At 40.9% G+C, this 20,545-nt stretch overlaps 1 protein-coding gene across 1 annotated transcript; it reads left to right on the top strand.

Annotated features, from left to right (window-relative positions):
* Positions 1 to 1,313: 1,313 nt before the first annotated feature.
* Positions 1,314 to 7,849, top strand: LOC310782527 (uncharacterized protein). The gene is made up of 8 exons (XM_083643202.1): positions 1,314 to 1,432; positions 1,712 to 2,053; positions 2,195 to 2,461; positions 2,691 to 2,774; positions 3,941 to 4,054; positions 4,144 to 4,172; positions 4,311 to 4,367; positions 5,396 to 7,849. Exons 1-8 carry the CDS (start codon positions 1,372 to 1,374, stop codon positions 5,480 to 5,482), a joined length of 1,041 nt encoding a protein of 346 aa, XP_083499328.1. The 5' UTR covers positions 1,314 to 1,371; the 3' UTR covers positions 5,483 to 7,849.
* Positions 7,850 to 20,545: the final 12,696 nt, after the last annotated feature.

Below are 20,545 nucleotides of genomic sequence, written 5' to 3'. Positions count from 1 at the left end.
AGGACTAACCCCACTGGGGGTTGAGTGGGACTAGCATGCTTTAGGTGGGACATAAGCTTTAAAAGGGGGGATGGAAATAGTGGTTGAAGTGAAGTGGGATAATGTGAATAAGAAAAAAAAGGTTTAAATGAAGGTAATGGAAAAAAGAATGATGTCAATGTGATGGGTTGTAAAGAGAAAAGAGGGAATGTAAATGTTGGGGCTTGTGTTAAGTGAAAATGTTGGGGAAAAGGGTGCTAATGGGAAGTAACTAAATGATGGTGGGAGTGAATGCAAAATAAGTGGTGTTAAAGAGAAGGGCTATTGGAATGGGAATGTGAATTGAAATGTGGGTTGAATTTAAAGGAATGGGAAAAGAGGGAAGAAATGAAAAGAAATGCAAATGGTGGTGGTGGAACGAAAATTAAGAAGTAGTGAAATAATAACAGACAAATTGGGGGAATACAAAATGTTGTGGGGTGGTGTGTTTTGGTACAGGGGGATATGTGTGGGTTGTGGGTGTTAACGTGGGCGTTAACAAATGTTGGGTGAGGAGTATGTAACGTGTCGGGTAATCCAAGTATTACCTGTAATGTGATGTGCAACATAAGTGTCTCAACGGTAGCTAGGAACTAATGTGTGTGGGTGTGCTCCTAGGGGAAACGGGGTATATATGACCAGTGGCCGGGGTGCCGGAGGTCAGTCAAGCTATGGAGGGAGCGAGACCGGGTGTTGTGTGTAGAGCTGGCTCTGTGGAGCTGGCTGCTGGGAGCTGGGGAAGCCTGTGGGTGAAGACCCTGTGCCGACTGCAGCTCTCCGTTCCTTGGCGTATCACCGATACGTTACACTATGAATATACGTGGTCTAATTTGTGTGAACCACCGAGTTAAAGAAGATAAAAGTTGCATCATTCTCAGTATTTTTCTTGAACTGTGAATCTCCCTCATGAGGTTTTGAGAGGGAAATACACATCATCACCACAAATACAGCTATAGTGGCAGCAGTAGTAGTGGCTAAAATTCTATTTTTAAAGACACTAGGCTTTCTTGTCATATTGGTGATCGGAGGAATTGAAGCTGATTTGTTGCACTCATTGTAAGTCACTTTAGATTGAATTACATCTTTGGGTCAGATGTTTTGCTGTCTGTCTCTCTCAGCTGCAAGAAATTCAAAGAGATAAGAAAACTGATAAGCTGTACACGCTTAAATTCAACCAGACAGAAGAGAGAGGAAAAAAGCGGAAATTGGAGCGGCTATGAGGAAGTGACACATCACAGGAAGTATATTTGTCTTAATATTTGTCTTAAAGAAGCATTAGTTCAGATGCTTCGACAGTTGAGAGCGAGAGAACAAGACGGATAGCTAGATTTAAAGAGTGATAGAAAGACCAGAATGGCCGAACTCAGACTGAATAAAATCACTTTATGTTTGATACTCGTGTTTCATGCAACAGGTAAGGCTGCATTAAAATGTATATTAAATAACAGATACATTACAAAACTTAACTTATTTACTACTTACTAATATTAAAACTGTACTTTATTCATCTTCATGAGAGACTGATGCCATTTACAAGCTGAATTGTTTTGCTTTGACTTGTCACGGCGGCACATTTGCAAATTTATGTTGTATCCAAAGTTATCTTCACTATGAAAAAATAAACTATGAACATACATGCATATTCCTATTCTCATTGCATTTTTATAATATTCCTCCATCATTTTCTCCACAGCAGTAACTGGACAAAATCGGCTCTCCTTCTATGTCAGAGATGGAGCTGAAGTCACTCTGCCTTGTGAGAATGTGACACCTGAGGATAAATGTGACTTTACTGCCTGGATCTTCAATCATTATAACAGAAGCACATCAGTGGGGCTGGTTAGAAATGGTCAGATTGCATCAAATAGGTTGTCCAAAGATAAAGCAGCCAGACTGAGTTTTACATCAGACTGTTCTCTGACTATAAAGAACATCACAGATGAGGATGTTGGTCTCTACACCTGCCGACAGTTCAACTCATCAAATGATCAGAGAATACGTTATGATGTTTCACGTTATCTGTCTCTTGTAAACAGTGAGTATTAACATTATAACATATTCAGCTCAAACTGTCTTCTTGCAACAATATACTAAAACATTACAATAATTCAGATTACAGTATGTAGTTAATTTTCTTGTTATTGTCTTCCTCTCGCAATATCTCCATCTTTACCAGTGAATGAACAGAGGGACAAAAACAATCTGATGTTGTCCTGCTCTGTGGTGACATTTGATGGGTGTAGGAGACTGTCACTGAGGTGGCTGTATGAGCGTTTAAAGGTGAATGAAACTACCGGGAACATTCACACATCACAGTCTGCCTGCAACACCACTGTGTCCTTTCTGGCTTCTGATTATATCAAAGAGAGATTCCAATGTGAAGTGACTGATGATCGCAGTAGGCCTGTAGTGCAGACGTTTGACTTCACCTCTCTGTCCTCAGGTGAGAAAACTTTGAGAATATGAGGAACTGATCAAAAAAATCTTGAAATGAAAAATAATTAGAACTATCTTTCTTTTACTTGAAAGTTTCAAAGTAACCATGAAATAAATTATTTCATTATTTCTTACGTATTTACTGGATATGATAAACGTGAGATGTTGACTGACCTATAGCCTATACTTTGTTATATTTGTTACTTTGTTGTTATTATTTTGTTTGCCCATGAAAGCAACAACAACAACAACAGCAACAAAAGCGACAGTGACAGTGACAGTGACAAAAGAAACAGAGCCTACACCGAATTCTACACAAGGTACAGTCACTTTCCATCTTCCACAGTCCTCTCTCTCTCTCTCTCTCTCTCTCTCTCTCTCTCTCTTTCTCTCTCTCTAACCATGCAACACATTACTTTATTATTTCTTACTTATTTACGATAAATGTGAGCTCTTAACTCACCCTATATTTTGTTGGACTTTGTTATTTCATTTCACGGCTTATAACCAATTCAATCGTCACTTTCCATCTTGCATTAGGCTACATATTTCCACAGCCCAGCCCCCCCCGCATCTCTCTCACTCTCTCTCCCTCTCTCTCTCTCCTCTCCCTCTCTCTCTCTCTCTCTTTCTCTCACTCTCTCTCTTTGTGTATCTGGGTACTTGGCTGTAGGAGGGGTTAGTCTCTCAACTGCTCAGTCTCACGCAGTGTTCGCACTATGACTAGTTAGGGTGAGAAATAAATAAAGCATGTGATGGTTCTTTGTATGAAAATATATATATCATTGTTAACATGATGTGACCAAAGTATTTTCATTTACTTAAAATGATGAACATTATTTTATTCATCCTATTTATTTACTATAAGGTATGATAACCAGGAGCTCTTACTGATCTCAAGTATTATTGGGTTTTGAGCTATTGATAATATAAGAACAGTTCTGATTAAACAAGTCTCTTTAACTGTCTTTGCTGTGACAATCTGACATTTTTCTCCACCATGTCCCATAGCTGTCACAGACTACTCTGTTGTCTTTAACTGTCTTTACTGACATGTTTTTCTCCACCATGTTCCACAGCTGATATAGACTGCTCTGTTGTCTTTAACTGTCTTACTGACATGTTTTTCTCCACCATGTTCCACAGCTGACACAGACTGCCCTGTTGTCTTTAACTGTCTTTACTGACATGTTTTTCTCCACCATGTCCCACAGCTGACACAGACTGCTCTGTTGTCTTTAACTGTCTTTACTGACATGTTTTTCTCCACCATGTTCCACAGCTGACACAGACTGCTCTGTTGTCTTTAACTGTCTTTACTGACATGTTTTTCTCCACCATGTTCCACAGCTGACACAGACTGTTCTGTTGTCTTTAACTGTCTTTACTGACATGTTTTTCTCCACCATGTTCCACAGCTGACACAGACTGCTCTGTTGTCTTCAACTGTCTTTACTGACATGTTTTTCTCCAACATGTTCCACAGCTTGTGACTGCTCTGTTGTGAACTATGTCATGTTGGCTCTGCGCGCTGCAGAACTGTTCCTCATTACTGTCGTTACTGCTCTTCTCTTCACACGCTGGAGGACGAGGCCTACAGGTCAGACAACTCAAAACAATATTTTGTTGTCATGGTTAAGATATCCTAATTGTATCATTTAAACTTTTCTCCCTGATTTATTTTTCCAGGGAAACAGACACCACCGGACGACAACATTGTGAGTTTACAATAAAAACGTAACTGACTTGAAATGTCTAGGTTGATTGTAAAATGATCATAAGCTGCTGGTGGTAACTGTCCATTTTCATAGCTCTTCATCACTGTGCTGTATGACTAACTGTCTGTCTTTGTGCAGGTGTTACACTCAGTGAGCGGTCCTGCAGTGAGCCAGTCTGGTCCTGCAGCCAGTCAGGTAAAGGTCAGATCATACAGTAACTCACGGTGGCCATTTTGAACTCACTTCACACTCGGGAAACTCCACCTGAAGACAACATAAAGCATTACTGCAACACATTAGTGCACCAGTGAACTTCAAATAAAACTAATCGCTCTCAAATTAGCTTTCAATCTTCAGAACTGCACTACTTGAATTTAGCAGGGAGTAATATAACTTCTAATCAGCTACTACATTCCAGTTGCTATCCATGGTCTATACCATGCAGGGGTGTTAAACTTTTTGAATGGGTGCCAGATTAGATAATGTGAAAATAGGGGGGGGGGGGGGGGGGGGGGGGTTATAAAAATAATATAAAAACAGTCACATACAATACAATTGTACTCAGATTCTGTTTACCATCTGAAAACATTAGTTCTGCCTGTGTTGTTCCTACTTGGTACTTGTTTACAAACTGTATGATGGTGCTGCTGTCATCGTTAGATGAACGGAAAACACAAGTGAACTTGCTTGGTTAAACAATCATTTGTGGAGGGCCACATAGTATATTTTGAGAGACAACCCGAGGGCCACTTAAAATCGGTCCACGGGACGCAATTGGCCCCTGGACCAGACTTTGGACATGCCTGGTCTATACCTATCCATGCTATACCTATCCATGGTGGTCCATATAGCTAACTTTCCAACTTCCTCCAGATTCTTGAGATCCACTAATTTAATAAAGTTTTCAGTGGTGAATCTGTGATAAATGTCTGCTTCCTGACTTACATGATGTGCGTCTTGGTCCACAGCAAGACGGAGCTGGGCTGTATAGCCTATCCATGTAGAGTTTCAAAATGACAATAAGGTCTCTCTCCACATTCACCTCCATACATTCAGTGCAATTCTAGTCATTTCATAACATTTTATTTACAACCAACTTTTCCACAGATTAATTCTGATTCAGTTTTAAGCTGCTCATCGGCGAAGGGTCAACTTTAACACTAACAGAACCTCATGTGTGTTGCATTGTGCTGCATTACATTGTGTTGTGTTGTGATCCACAGGTGCATAATGGTGACGATGATGATGATGATGATGATGTGAACTATGTCAACGCAGAAGCCCGATCTGTCTCTGTCCTGATCCACTGATCAACAACCTGCACACCAACGTCAACTAACCAGAGATAAGAGACCACAGCAGATAAAGATCATCTTAGCACTATTTAGTCATTGTGGAAACAGTATAGGTTTTGAACTTTCAGATGATGTGAAACATTCACAAACCTGGAATCATTTTGAAGCCAACTAGCCAACTATATATCTTCAAAACTAAAAGATCAAGGCCAAATATCAACGATCAAACTCTGAGACAGTAAATTAGGCTACTTACATTAAACCGACCAATTTACCCAACTGAACGGCATGCTTTCTTACATAAACATATCAAACAGAGACATCTAAGAATCAAGAGTATTATCTGAGGCCGACAAAAAGACTGCAGGTATGAAAGTAAGGAGATTATGTATTCATATCAATGCCCACAGATTAATGTTTGGGGGCAGTGGTGGCCTAAAGGTTAGAGAAGCCAGCTTGTGACCGGAAGGTCGTCGGTTCAATCCCTCGGACCAGCAGGATAAATCTGGGTGGGGAAAGTGAAAAAGCAACGCTTGCCCCTCCCCTCATTACCACCACTGAGGTGCCATTGAGCAAGGCTCTTCTTAACCCCAACTGCTCCAGTGGAGCTGGTCAGTGGCCAGCAGATCAGACTGTGGTTGTACTGGTCAGCTTCCAGGTATGAATGTGTGTGTGAATGTGAATAGGGCTCTCCTGAAAAAGAGCGCATTGCTCTCAGTGAGACTCCCCCTGTATAAATAAAGGTAAAACAAGATAAAAATGCATTTTTCAATCATTTCTATCATTTTCTGAGTTGGAGAAACATTCAAGCTGTTATTTCATCTCATGTTTATTATTATTAAGGCTGTTTTATACAAATATGTATGTTCCTGCCTCAGTTGTTTAGCTCTTTCCCATCTGCAGATATTTCAGAACATAGCAGGTATTAAACAAGATCTAACAGGACAGATCATAGGACTGCTCTTGTAGTTGCTTTGAATTCACTTGAAGTTGAATTTTGAGTAGATTTTAAGATTTTATGGTTTGCTTTTGAAGTATCTTAGTTTATATACACGGAACAAGACCTGATGTACAGAATAGCATAGAAATAGATTTTCTATTGAAGCTTTTGAATTGTTCCAGAGTTTATTTTACAGACGGTGATCATGCATTTGCAACTTTGAAACAACCTGGGGGGGGGGACGGGTTATTGTACTCTTAACTTAACGTGATTGTAGTCCACGATTTTTTCTGAATTTCCAAAGTATGCTTTGTTGAGCCTTAATAATAGGCCATTTTCACAGCAGCCATTTTGAGTGTAAAAGCAGGGTAAAAACTAATGAGAGCCCTGGCATTGGAACACCTAAATGGAATGGAACCATCATTAATTGTATTAGTTACACCTGTGTGTGCCCTGCTTTACCACCTCAAAACAGTTGCTGTAAAAAGGGTCTAGTGTCAGTAGTATCTTCCCTTTTCTTATAGCTGATTATTGAAGGACAATATTGTATTGTATTGCATTGTATCGTATTGTACTATTATTAGCATGTCATATATCATATTTTTCTCTTTGTACTAGAGACTAAAAGTATAGGTCATTTCTTTTCCTGACTTGGAGAAAGATATTCAAGCTGTTATTTAATCTTGTATTAACTATTATAAGTCTTTGTAAAATGTGTCTTTCAGAACACAGCAGCTAGGATTTTAACTAATCTAACAGGACAGATCATATACTCCTGTTTTAGTTGCCTTGAATTGGCTTGAAGTTTAATTTAGCCTTGATTTTAAGAATTTTAAGATTGTATGTATTGCTTTTGAAGTAAGTAGCTTAGCCTCAGTTTATATTACACAGCACATATCTGATCATGTACATAAGAAAAACTTTAGATAAAAAAAGAATGAGCTCTTAAATTGTCCCAGAGATTAGTTTACAGATATCATGCATTTGCAATCAGACACTTTGAAACAATGTGAGACAATTAGAGAACTTTATATTTTCTAGGTAACTTGTTAACATTGTATCATTATGGTGTACTGTTAACTTGTTTGTTGTTGAGAGTCCAAAATGTTTTCCCTGATTTTCTAAAGCATGCTTGAATGAGTTGTGGGCCTTAAAGGAACACTCCGCCTATTTTCAACCAGCTTTGTCTCATTACAAAATCAGTAGTATATCAGAAAACTGTAAACAGATTTGCAGTCATTCATTTAGTTTGACAGTTGAGATCACTACTTCAAAACGGTTTATAGTTTTCCGATATACTTCTGATTTTGTAATGATACTGTACAAAGCTGGCTGAAAAATCGACAGTGTTCGTTTAATGCAATCAGTATAGTCTTCCCTTTGTTATAGCTGATTATTGCTGTTCATTTATATTATCTGCAAATAAAATATTTTTTAATATTCAGTCACACATTGTGTATCGTAATTCCTCCATGTAGCCTACTATGCGCCATGGCTTTCACAATGGAAGGGAGAGTTCAGTTAGTAGGCTGCTATAGTTGTATTCTCTGCATCTCCTTTCGGTACCTGAATTCTTCATTAAACGTCTATCAATTATTGAGGATCCACACTGTAAAATGATCATATGCTCAACCAATGACTTTTAAGTTAGTTACTTTCTTCTAAAATGTGCAATTGTTTTATCAAGATGCCACCATCTTCAAATGATCATGACTTCAGGTCATTTCAGATTTACTGTAAATACGAGCTGCTGACTGGGCAAAAAAACAACAACATTCACTGCAGCCTCCTATAATAAATAGGCCTACTGTAGGACAGGAGGGAGTTTTCTGTCGGCTCTGATATCTCCCACTTGGCTTCCTGAATTGTGGAATGAATGAATGAATGAATGAAAGTTTTATTTACGTGTCAGGACAAATTACATGACCCATCCCACATGGGATTATCAGACACATCAACATAAAGTAATTACCATATCGATTCCATTGCATAAACAGTACATTCAGGAAATGGACAGCAAAACACAGATTTAACTACAATATGTAGTAAGTAAAATATATGAAGTATCTATCATATGTCATCTTTTTCCTCCTATCCCACGCATGTGAAATATATTCGGAAAAAGCAAAGATGTTGTCAAAAAGAAATTCAAGTATGGCTCCTTCTTCAAAATCTAACAAGTTTAGCTCAGGGGAGTGAACTTTTTTAAATAGTATCTCTCGTAAGTCATGATACAATGGGCAGTACAAAATAAAATGAAATTCATTCTCCACTTCCTTCAACTCACAATATTCACAAATCCTATCCTCCTCCACCGTCCCTCTGTATCTGCCTGTTTCAATATGTAAAGGCAGGATACCACATTGTAACTGAGCACATAAGGACCTCGCTTTTAGGTAAATTAAACATAACATATTTTTCACATTTAAATTCATTTTTAAATAAACAATAAGTTCTGGCTTCTGCCAAATTTCTTCAGTCCAAGACTGTAACCAGTTAGCACGGGTCTGAGATTTAAACAGCTCTACATTTATACACATTCTTTGCGAATGGAAGTCTGTCAACACAGACAGAAAACATGGCAGCATGTCAGCAGTCCAAGCTAATAATTGTTCTTTGAGGAACCATGTTGGTGACATCTTTCTACAGTCCAGCCAGTATGATTAGTGGTTTGACCACTTCTTACCAGTAAGCAGTTGATGGATGCTGATGTTCAACTTCAATAATGACATTTTCACATTTTGATATTATGACCAGTAAATGTTCATATTAAAACCATTTTGAGCTGATATAAGAAAGACAGTTCTGGATTCCATAAACAATGAACTGTATTTCATTTTAAACATTGGTGTGAGCCGTCGTCAACCTCACAATGTTTTCTGGGTGTTTCACAAGTTGAGGAATAATGAGACCATAATATATAGATTACTTGAAATAAGCCTCAGCATCACATTGTTTTCTTGTCATACTTGTAAATTATTTTAATAATTTTTGTTCCAGACTTTGCAACAGCGCAGTGTCTTCTTGGGGGATTTCTCTTTCATAAAGCTTAGATGTCATTGGTCAGTGGACATGGACAGGTTTTGCTGCTGTCTTGCTATAAGCAGATTGTCATTTGCTTTAGTGCGTCCTGCAATTATCTCACTCAAGTTAGGAAGAAAAAAATAAACTAAAAATTAACATGTCTTCGTATCAGTTCACACCAACACCCTTCCTGCACATCTCTTAGCAGAAAATATTGCAAAGGTGCAATGAGGAACTCACACTTCTCCGGTACTAAAGTGTCCTCATATCTGTGTCTTTCCCCCACAGTAATACCATTGCACCACAGGCATCAAGAGCCACATTGTGGTCAGTCAGTCAGGAGACTCTCCACCTCTATAGTGCTATCAGACTCTCCACTCCACCTAATAGTGCTATCAGACTCTCCACTCCACCTAATAGTGCTATCAGACTCTCCACTCCACCTAATAGTGCTATCTCTCCACTCCACCTAATAGTGCTATCAGACTCTCCACTCCACCTAATAGTGCTATCTCTCCACTCCACCTAATAGTGCTATCAGACTCTCCACTCCACCTAATAGTGCTATCAGACTCTCCACTCCACCTAATAGTGCTATCAGACTCTCCACTCCACCTAATAGTGCTATCAGACTCTCCACTCCACCTAATACTGCTATCAGACTCTCCACTCCACCTAATAGTGCTATCTCTCCACTCCACCTAATAGTGCTATCAGACTCTCCACTCCACCTAATAGTGCTATCTCTCCACTCCACCTAATAGTGCTATCTCTCCACTCCACCTAATAGTGCTATCAGACTCTCCACTCCACCTAATAGTGCTATCAGACTCTCCACTCCACCTCCACCTCCGCATCCTGGCGCCCTCTGGAAGAAAAGATAGTTCACCCACATAGGTTACAGCAGGGATACTCAACTTGCTTTGCCCGGGCGCCACTTTCGTGAAATGATAGAAGGCCAGGGGCCAGTTAATAAAGAATCAATATACATTTTTCTGTAGCTGATTGTAGGTTTTTGGGGTGTCAGCCGGAGTTTAGTCTGACAATGTTGTGCACACCGGATAGTTAGTTAGGTTAAGTACATACATAAGTGCCTGGGTAGCGAGCAGACGGCGGTATTCGACAATTTAGCAGCTAAATCATAGATCATTGAAAGATATTCCATATTCCAGACTGAAATGCTGTAAGTATTGGGCAGGAGTATTGGCCAGAATCACATGAACATTTGGACACTTATTCAGCGGGTATCTTGCATGTTGCGTTCAGGTGCACCGCCAGTTGAGTATCACTGGGTTACAGGATCAGATTGTTGTACAGGGGCCGGTTGCACCAACTGGTCTTACACTGGTCTTAAGCTAAGTTGGTCGTAACTTTACGACCTAACAGCTACGCCGGTTGCACCAAGACGACTTAAGCCTTATTTTCACTAAGACCAGGCGTAACTCCTACGCCTCGTCAGGAGGAGGCGTAGAGCCTGCCTGTAACAGAGATCTCCGCGGAGACCTTTTTGACCGTCATCGTCGTAACACCGCCAGTTCGCCGTCTTTGAAAGCACGACGTTAGATTATAACTAACTAGTTAACCTAACCCGCCTTCCAAAATGTTGCCGTTAGTTTTTTAGAAGTTAATACATAGAATTGGGAACGTTACATTAAATTTCATTCAGACTGACTCTGTCTGCTCAATAGCTGCCATTTTTCCCCCGGAGCGAGGGAGGATGGGAGGAGGGAGGGTGTTTTACAGTAGTGGCTGAGAGAGCGTAGTGGCACAGTGCTCCAAGCAGGTCGCGAGGCACATTTTTTGCAACATCATCCAATCAGGGTGCATTCCCTGGCAATTCACTTAACTACGACCAGCATAGTTAAGACCAGACATAAGCCGTGTTGGTGCAACAGGCGTAAGTCCATGGTCTTAACTAAGACCGACGTAGGAGTTACGACCAGGCATAGTTAAGACCAGTTGGTGCAACCGGCCCCAGGTGAGGTGTTGTTTCCTGCTTCGGCATTTCTGCCTGTCGCACCTCTGCCGGTGCCATTAGGACAGCTGTAGGGTCGTCAGCTGGACGCCGCCGTTCACTGATGTTTCTAATTTATGCAAAAATTCCCCTAAGACACGTCGTGTCTTTCAGCAGGCAGCAGCTAGGATTTGAACTAATCTAACAGGACAGATCCTAGAACTCCTGTTTTCGTTGCCTTGAATTACTTGAAGTTTAAATAATTTTAAGATTCTACTAGGGGTGTCACAATACACTCAGTTCACGATACGATACGATACGATACACAATATTGGGTTCACGATAACAATACGATACAATATTTTAACAATATTTTTTTGCGATCGATTTGTAAGTTGAGGGGGCATCCTCCACGCTAATTTGAGTCATTTCACCATTTTCATCCTCCGTTTCTGTAACGTCCCTCATCTGTTCAAACAAAGCAATGGAAAGGAGAGCGAGCATGCAATCAGATGCAGATCAGTTCATGTTCATCTTATTTTTCTCGCGATATGAGATTTCATCTCAACGATACATATTGTCACGTTTTGATATCGCGATATATTGTGGGACGATATATTGTGACATCCCTAGATTCTACCTGTTGCTTTTGAAGTAAGTAGCTTAGCCTCAGTTTATGTTATGTACTGTACAGCACAACATGTACATATAAAAGGAGGGATACATCGATATGAAAATTTTGGCCGATACAATAACCGATTGCTGTTATGGCCGATATATTTACCGATCTTGATATGATCTGTATAAAACCAAATTTCTACGATAATTTCTTTTTACATACTGAAAAACACATGTGAGGTTTCCAGACCAAATTTCAAGCAGAAGGCCACACGTGCTCACGCCGCGACGTCAGTCAAGTTCAAGTATGACGTCAGCTATGTTGTTGTCAGTCAAGTCCAAGTATGACGTCTGCCATGACGTCAGATATGACGTCAGTTCATTCTAGTATATACAGCAAGGTTTCTACGTCACCTCTCTCTCTGGCAGATTATAGCAGCAGCTGGCTTCACGGCAGTCCATCTCCCCTAAAGCTGTCCTCTGAAGCATCATTTTGCACTATATCTGCAGACCGAATCAGCATCCCAAGTTGTCATTACCCGTGGATCATCCCCGTGGATCATTCGACGCTCCCCACTCCACCCCCGGCATGTCAGATTCCGAGGAAGGGCAGTCCATGGACAGTGATGAGAGTTTCAATGATGATACCCGGGGAAAGAGAGAGACAGAAGAGAGAAAAGCGAAGCCCAGTCGGGGTCAGTTGGGAGGCGTCAAGTTCGGGGCCAAGGAGGCCAAGTTGGGTGGCGCCCAAGTTGAAAAGGTGAGGCCCAGTCGGGTCAAGTTGGGAAGCGCCAAGTTGGGGGCCAAGGAGGCCAAGTTGGGAAGCGCAGAGTTAAGTCGTTAATGTACCAAGGTCGAAGGCCAGGCCGAGTTGGGAAGTGCCAGCCGCAAATCGCTGTAAGTCGCTAAAGGTCGAAGGCCAGAAAAGTACAGTCAAATTATCGGTGCCCGCAGGTCAAAAGCCAGGCCAAACTGGGAAGCTCCAGCAGCGAGTCATTGCTGTAAGATGCCTCGTCGAAGGCCAGATTTCACCGTAAAATTATTCCTCATTGCCTGGTCAATGTAAGGCAAAGTGGGACCGATCTCAATGAATCTCCGGTAATTGGATCTTCCTTTTGGGGGATCCCCTATCCTAGCCTATGCAGATGCCCTCCTCTCGCTTCAAGAGGAGCACCACCGTCCAATGGAGTCATACTCCAAAGTATTTGCCATGCATGCCGATTGCTAAATAAAGTTTGTTAAATCCTACCAACTGGCCTCTCATGATTGAAGTGAGGTTTCCAGACCAAATTTCAAGCAGAAGGCCACACGTGCATAACATGATCACCCTGCGACGTCAGTCAAATTCAAGCATGACGTCAGCTATGTTGTTGTCAGTCAAGTCCAAGTATGACGTCTGCCATGATGTCAGATATGACGTCAGTTCATTCTAGTATATATAGCAAGGGTTTTACGTCACCTCTCTCTCTGGCCGATCATAGCAGCAGCTGGCTTCACGGCAGTCCATCTCCCCTGAAGCTGTCCTCTGAAACGTCGTTTGCCCCACCCACCTCCCCAGTCCGCCACCAACGAGTCTTGACTCCTGAGTCCTGCAGGATCCCCCACGGGGGGAGGAGATCCCCTATCCTAGCCTATGCAGATGCCCTCCTCTCGCCTCAAGAGGAGCACCACCGTCCAATGGAGTCATACGCCAAAGTATTTGCCATGCATGCCGATTGCTAAATAAAGTTGGTTAAATCCTACCAACTGGCCTCTCATGATTGAAATAAACACTGTGAATTTGAAAAATGAATGTCTTTCTTTATTTCCAAAACATTTGGAAAAGCCCATAAATCATAGACTTACTGCATTGTTTCCTCTCAATATGAAAGTTTTGTCCAATACCTATAACCCATATTAACATTGCTGTTATTTTGCTGATCAGAACGATACCAAAATATAAGAAAAAGATTACTAACATCATCCGATGATTGCCGATATATTGTGCATCGCTAAAGAAAGGTTTTAGGTAAAAAAAGAAGAAGCTCTTAACACATTCACTGCCAGCCGTTTTTTTTTTACTGTAGGTAGGTTCTGCCAGAGGGTTTTTTTGAGGATTCTGGCTCATCTTTCAAGAGCCGAGGATTCGTTTCTGTTAGGATTTTGTGAACACACAATATCTCAAAAGAACTAATAGAATGTGTGCTTTCTCTGTCTAAAAGAGTTAGTTTGTAGAGTTAGTAGTTATGTAAGCATTAGCAGTTGAATACAGCATGGTTTCAGCGTCTGAAAATTTATTCTGAGATAAACGGCTTTTTGTGAAATTCGATAGAACAGTCACTTTAACCATTCATTTTTGGCATCAGTAAGACGTCAGACATCTAAACAATAGTTTTGAACAGTCATTTCCTCCACAGCAGGAAACACCCCTCTCCTTCAAACTCCTCCCTCCGTGTGTGTTCTTCTTGGCTGCAGCGGGCATGTCACAAGCTCGTTTCTGCTGCTGCTGTAACCTCGCGTCACCAGTCTCACTGCTTTGCTGCTGCTGTGCCTGTCTGCTGGCGGCCGCTGGCCAAGTCTGGATGGACTCGCTCGTTTCTTGGAGTTTCGGTTGAGAGCTTTGATGAAGCTTTTGCGATTCTGGTCATATTTATGCTGCGTGTTTCAAAGTGTGTTCCACCCGTAATCTATTATGCAAATTTGCAATCCCGCACCGCCAGCAATCAGCGCGAAAACGAAAGCGTTTTCGCCAATCCATTTTCATGAAAATGGCTTCCTCACACTGCTTTTTGCTTGCCTTCCTCTAGTCAGGAGAGCACTGTCGCCACTTAGTGGGTCGGTGGAATGGGTTGTAAACATTCGGTGGCTCCAATAATTATATAAGAGATGTAAAAGGGTTAGATGCACATCCCACGGTCAAAAAAAAAAAAAAAAAAAAATTGACGTATTAAACTGTCCCAAAGACTAGCTTACAGATAGTGATGATCATACATTTGCATTCAGACACTTCGAAACAACCTGAGAAAATTAGAAAACTTTATATTTTCTTACTGTTAACTTGTTTGTTGGGAGTCCAAAATGTTTTGCTGAATTTTCTAACACATGCTTGAATGATCTGTGGGCCGGAGTCAGTTAGCTGATTATTACTGTTCATTAAAATTATCTGCAAATAAAAAAAGTGTAATACTCAGTCACACTTGTCATAATTCATCCATGTACTAATAGTGCTGTGGCTTTTACAGTGGTGTGTTTAAAGTTTATTGTTGATTGTCTTTTGCTTTTAGTGTGTCCAGCAATTATCTTGCTCAAGTTAGAAAAAATAATGTAAACTAAAATGAGCACATCTCAGTTCACACCAACACATTTCTTGCACATCTCTGTCTCAGCAAAACAAATTGTGTAAAGTTGCAATGAGGAACTAACACTTGAATTCTGGTTAGTGTAGGCATGGGCTGGTATGGGATTTTGATGGTATGATAACCTTAGGCAAAATAATAATAACAAAAAAACGCACCATGATGTGTTATTGTAAAGAGATAAACAAAGAAATAATGTCATTGAACAAAATATATTTTATTTTTAAATTACATAGTTATTCATAATGATTCTGTCAGTCAGTCAGTCAGTCAGTCAGTCAGTCAGTCAGTCAGTCAGACAGTCCGTAGGCCCCTGAGATGTTTCTTGGCCAGGCTTGCAGCAGCAGCAATCCGCGTCCGGCTTTATGGCTTGCCTAGTCTTACTTCTTTTTCTTCTTTTTTATCAAGTTTTTTTGTTTTGTTTTGTTTTGTTTTGTTTTGTTCGGACCTCCCCGACAGACCTCTACACTTCATTCACACCAACACACTTCTAATAGAGTCAAGCTGCAATGAGGAACTAACACTTCTTGTACTAAAGTGTCCTCATATCTGTGTTTTGCCACAGTATATTGCAAATGCACCACCGCGATCAAGAACCAAATAGACCCTTTTCCCAGCAGCTATTTTGATGTGTCAAAGCAGGGTAAACATGTGTAACCAGTAACATTAATGAGGGCCCTGGCACTGGAATACCTAAATGGAATGGAACCGTCATTAATGTATTGGCTACACCTGAGTTTGCCCTGCTTTAGAGTGCAACTCTGCACACCTCTATAGTGCTCTCAGACTCTGCACTGCTATCAGACTATCCACTCCTCTATAGTGCTATCAGACTATCCACTCCTCTATAGTGCTATCAGACTCTCCACTCCTCTATAGTGCTATCAGACTCTCCACTCCTCTATAGTGCTATCAGACTCTCCACTCCTCTATAGTGCTATTAGACTCTCCACTCCTCTATAGTGCTATCAGACTCTCCACTCCTCTATAGTGCTATCAGTCTCTCCACTCCTCTATAGTGCTATTAGACTCTCCACTCCTCTAGAGTGCTATCAGTCTCTCCACTCCTCTATAGAGCTATCAGACTCTCCACTCCTCTATAGAGCTATCAGACTCTCCACTCCTCTATAGTGCTATCAGACTCTCCACTCCTCTATAGTGCTATCAGACTCTACACTCCTCTATAGTGCAATCAGACTCTCCACTCCTCTATAGTGCTATCAGTCTCTCCACTCCTCTATAGAGCTATCAGTCTCTCCACTCCTCTATAGTGCTATCAGACTCTCCACTCCTCTATAGTGCAATCAGACTCTCCACTCCTCTATAGTGCTATCAGTCTCTCCACTCCTCTATAGTGCTATCAGACTCTCCACTCCTCTATAGTGCTATCAGACTCTCCACTCCTCTATAGTGCTATCAGTCTCTCCACTCCTCTATAGTGCTATCAGACTCTCCACTGCTCTATAGTGCTATAGAATCTAGTCAGTTAAAGAAGTGGTTCTCAATGTGGGGTCCGGGGACCCCCAGGGGTCCTTGAGGGGGTTCCAGGAGGTCCCCAGCAAAAAGAGGAATCATTTATTTTCACTATACGCATCCTTAAGTGTATTTGTGTGTTTTGGTCATGGGTTTCATACACTTTCTGTAATGAAACATCTAAAAATAAAAATCATATCAGATCGGGTTCCGTAATCTAATTTGCATCAGTTTTTGCGTGCTTGATGTGAAAAGTTTGAGAACCACTGAGTTAAAGGACATTAAGTTGCATTATTGTCAGTATTTGTCTTGAACCTTAGTCATGCAGCTGCATGTGAAACTCCTCTTGTGGTTTTGAGGGGGAACTACTGTACACATCATCACCACAAGTACCCCCGGGGGCTGAACGCTGCACTTGTTATGATGAATATGATTTGGTCAGTAGACATACAAGTTCAAAGTTCAAGTTCAAAGTTTACAAACAATGTTTCTCAAGCACAAAATATATTTGGCCCTTATTTAATTCCATAAGCTAGTGGCAGCAGCAGTTCTAGTAGCTAAAACTCAGTTTAGGCACTTTGGCGTGCTTGTCATATTGGTGATATGCTATGAATTGAAGCAGATTCTACTGTTGCACTCATTGTAAGTCACTTTTGATGGCTCAAATTTTGTATGAAATTTTTCCCGTGGGTCAGATATTTTGCTGCTGTCTGTCTCAGCTGAAAGAAATTCAAAGAGATAAGAAAACTGATATGCTGTACAGTACATACTGATAGTAAATTCAACCAGAGAGAAGAAAAAGCAGAGGCTCTGTTGCTATGAGGAAGAGCCAAAGCTATTAATCACAGGAAGGAAGTAGGCTATTCGTGCATTCCTTTATAACTGGGAACTGGTAATCTTACGGTTCAAAGTTCATGAGCTGCCTGGGACGGTGACATCACTAGAGCTGGTATTTCCCATTCCAAACTCGTAGGAGCCTCAGCAGCCCCGACCTCAAAAATCCAAGATGGCTGTTCCGCGCAACAACAGTAGTTATAATCGTATAAATGCTATTTAGCACTTCTGTCTTGTTTGTGTCTCATTAAATCAGCTGTACACACAGCACGGCCTACTTCTATCTGTGTGGACATGAGGCTGCAGTGTTTGTATGCGCAAAATACCACGAAATGCCTTGTTATCAACTGTTATTGCTAACAATGGCTAGCCTGGCTAGCGAGTGGATCTGACCAGTGAACAGTGAACTTCCCAGCTCAACTTTCCTGCAAATGGAATACGAGAGATGTTCGCGAGAGCAGAAAGTAGCGAGGACAGCTGTTTTGGGTCTGCTGCTACGGCCGTAAACCGTTTCGCTCTGCCTAGCAACTGTTTACAGCTGCCGTAAACCGTTTCACTCTGCCTAGCAACAGACCCAAAACAAGAAGGATGGATTTCCTCTCTACATCAAAGGGGTTTCTACTCTCGCAAACATCTCTCGTTATATTGTAACGGTTTGTTTGAAAGTAATTTTGTAATTTTGTGGTTATGGCCGAAGTGGCTGCCGCAAACCGTTTCATTTCACTTCCTGATCTAACGGCCCGCTGACAGACTAATCATCAAGACAACACTGGCGATTCACTTCGACGTTCAAGCGAGACCAAGGGCGAATACCTGGTTTCACAAGTGGGGGGGACACAATAAAATGTGGAGCGCCGACCCTCTAGTGGGGTCCGGGGGCATGCCCCCCCGGAAGATTTTCTTTTACATTTTAAAGTCAAATGCATCAATTTGGTGCACTCTGAGGGGAAGATTAAGAGGCTAGATCTATGAAGAACTACACACATAATCTCATTACCACCACTGAGGTGCCCTTGAGCAAGGAGGCCCTTAACCCTAACCGCTCCAGTGGAGCTGCTCAGTGGCCAGCAGATCAGACTGTGGTTGTACTGGTCACCTTCCAGGTGTGAATGTGTGTATGTGAACATGGTGCTCCTGAAAAAGAGAGCATTGCTCTCAGTGAGACTCCCAATCTATAAATAAAGGTTAAAAAAATGTTCTAGTCTATATCTCATTTCTATCACTTTCTGACTTGGGGAAAGATATTCAAGCTGTTATTTTATCTTGTGTTAATTATCATTATTAAAATAATAAAGGCAGCCGCACACACCGCAAAGTTTTATTGACACTAACAGTCTGTTAGTGTCTATCTTTATTATTTTGATATTTGTTTCGGCACCTTATCACAGGTGTGCGTTTCACCTACTTTGACTCTGAATTAGTATTATTTCTCAGTTTTATATATGTCTTTTGCTGCCTCAGTTGTTTAACTCTTTCTCATCTGCAGATAGTTCAGAACACAGCAGGTATGATTTAAACTAGACCTAACAGGACAGATCATAGGACTCCTGTTTTACTTGCTTTGAATTCACTTGAAGTTGAATTTTGAGTTGATTTTAAGATTTGATGGATTGCTTTTTAAGTATCTTAGTTCATATTTCACAGAACAATACCTGATGTACAGACAGTTTTAGATGTTCTATGAAAGCTTTTAAATTGTTCCAGAGTTTATTTTACAGACAGTGATCATGCATTTGCAACCAGACACTTTGAAACATGCTGAAAAACAACAACAAGAACAACAACAAAACCTTTATATGTTGTATAGTCCCCAATGTTTTCTGAATTCCAGGCCCTTTTCACAGCAGCCATTTTGAGTGTAAAAGCGGGTAAGCACAGGTGTAAGTTAACCAATAACATTAATGAGGGCCCTGGCACTGGAACATGATGGAATGGAACCATTATTAATGGTATTAGTTACACCTGTGTTTGCTCCTGCTCTACCACCTTACGGTTTCTGTGAAAAGAGTCTAGAGATCTTCCCTTTGTTATAACTGATTATTGAGATACAACATTTTGTACATATTGTAGCGTTCCAGGTAATCCAGGTATTACCTGTAATGTGATGTGCAATAGAAGTGTCTAGATTGCAGCTAGGAACTAATGTGTGTGGGTGTGTTCCTAGGGGGAAGGGGGTATATAGGACCAGCGGCCGGGGGCCGGAAGTCAGTCTAGTTCTGCGAGCGAGCTGAGACGGTTGCTGTGTGTAGAGCTAGCTGTGAAGCTAGCTGCTAGGAGCTGAATGAGCCTGTGAATAAAGAACCTGTACCAACTACAACTCTCCGTTCCTTGGCGTATCAGCGATACGCTACAATATTGTATTGTATCGTATCATATTGTACTATTATCATCATGTATATATCATAGAGTATATTATTTTCTCTTTGTTGCTAGATTATAGTAGAAAGAAAGAAAGTTGCACACTCAAGAATGTTCCTCTGCGGTGTTTGATATACCAACATACATGTTTTGGCAGAGTATGCCTTCGTCAGGGTATGTTGGTACAGTATATTATACACAGCAGAGGATAATTTTTGACTGTGACTTTCTTTCTTTCTATTATTTTGATGTTTTGTTAGTCTGCACCTCTTCAACTTGTTTGGGTGTGCTCCACTCTGTATATATTTTTCTCTTTCTAGAGTATAGGTCATTTCTATCTTTTCCTGACTTGGAGAAAGATATTCAAGCTGTTATTTCATCTTGTATTAACTATTATAAGTCTTTGTAAAATGTGTCTTTCAGAATGCAGCAGCTAGGATTTTAACTAATCTAACAGCACAGATCATAGAACTCCTATTTTAGTTGCCTTGAATTCGCTTGATGTTTAATTTGCGTCTTGATTTTAAGAATTTTAAGATTGT

The sequence above is a fragment of the Poromitra crassiceps genome (genome assembly GCF_964638095.1).
Source record: "Poromitra crassiceps genome assembly, chromosome: 9".
NCBI classification, from domain to species: Eukaryota; Metazoa; Chordata; class Actinopteri; order Beryciformes; family Melamphaidae; genus Poromitra; species Poromitra crassiceps.
The sequence above is the reverse complement of the archived record's forward strand: the minus strand, read 5'-3'. Positions and strand labels throughout refer to the sequence as shown.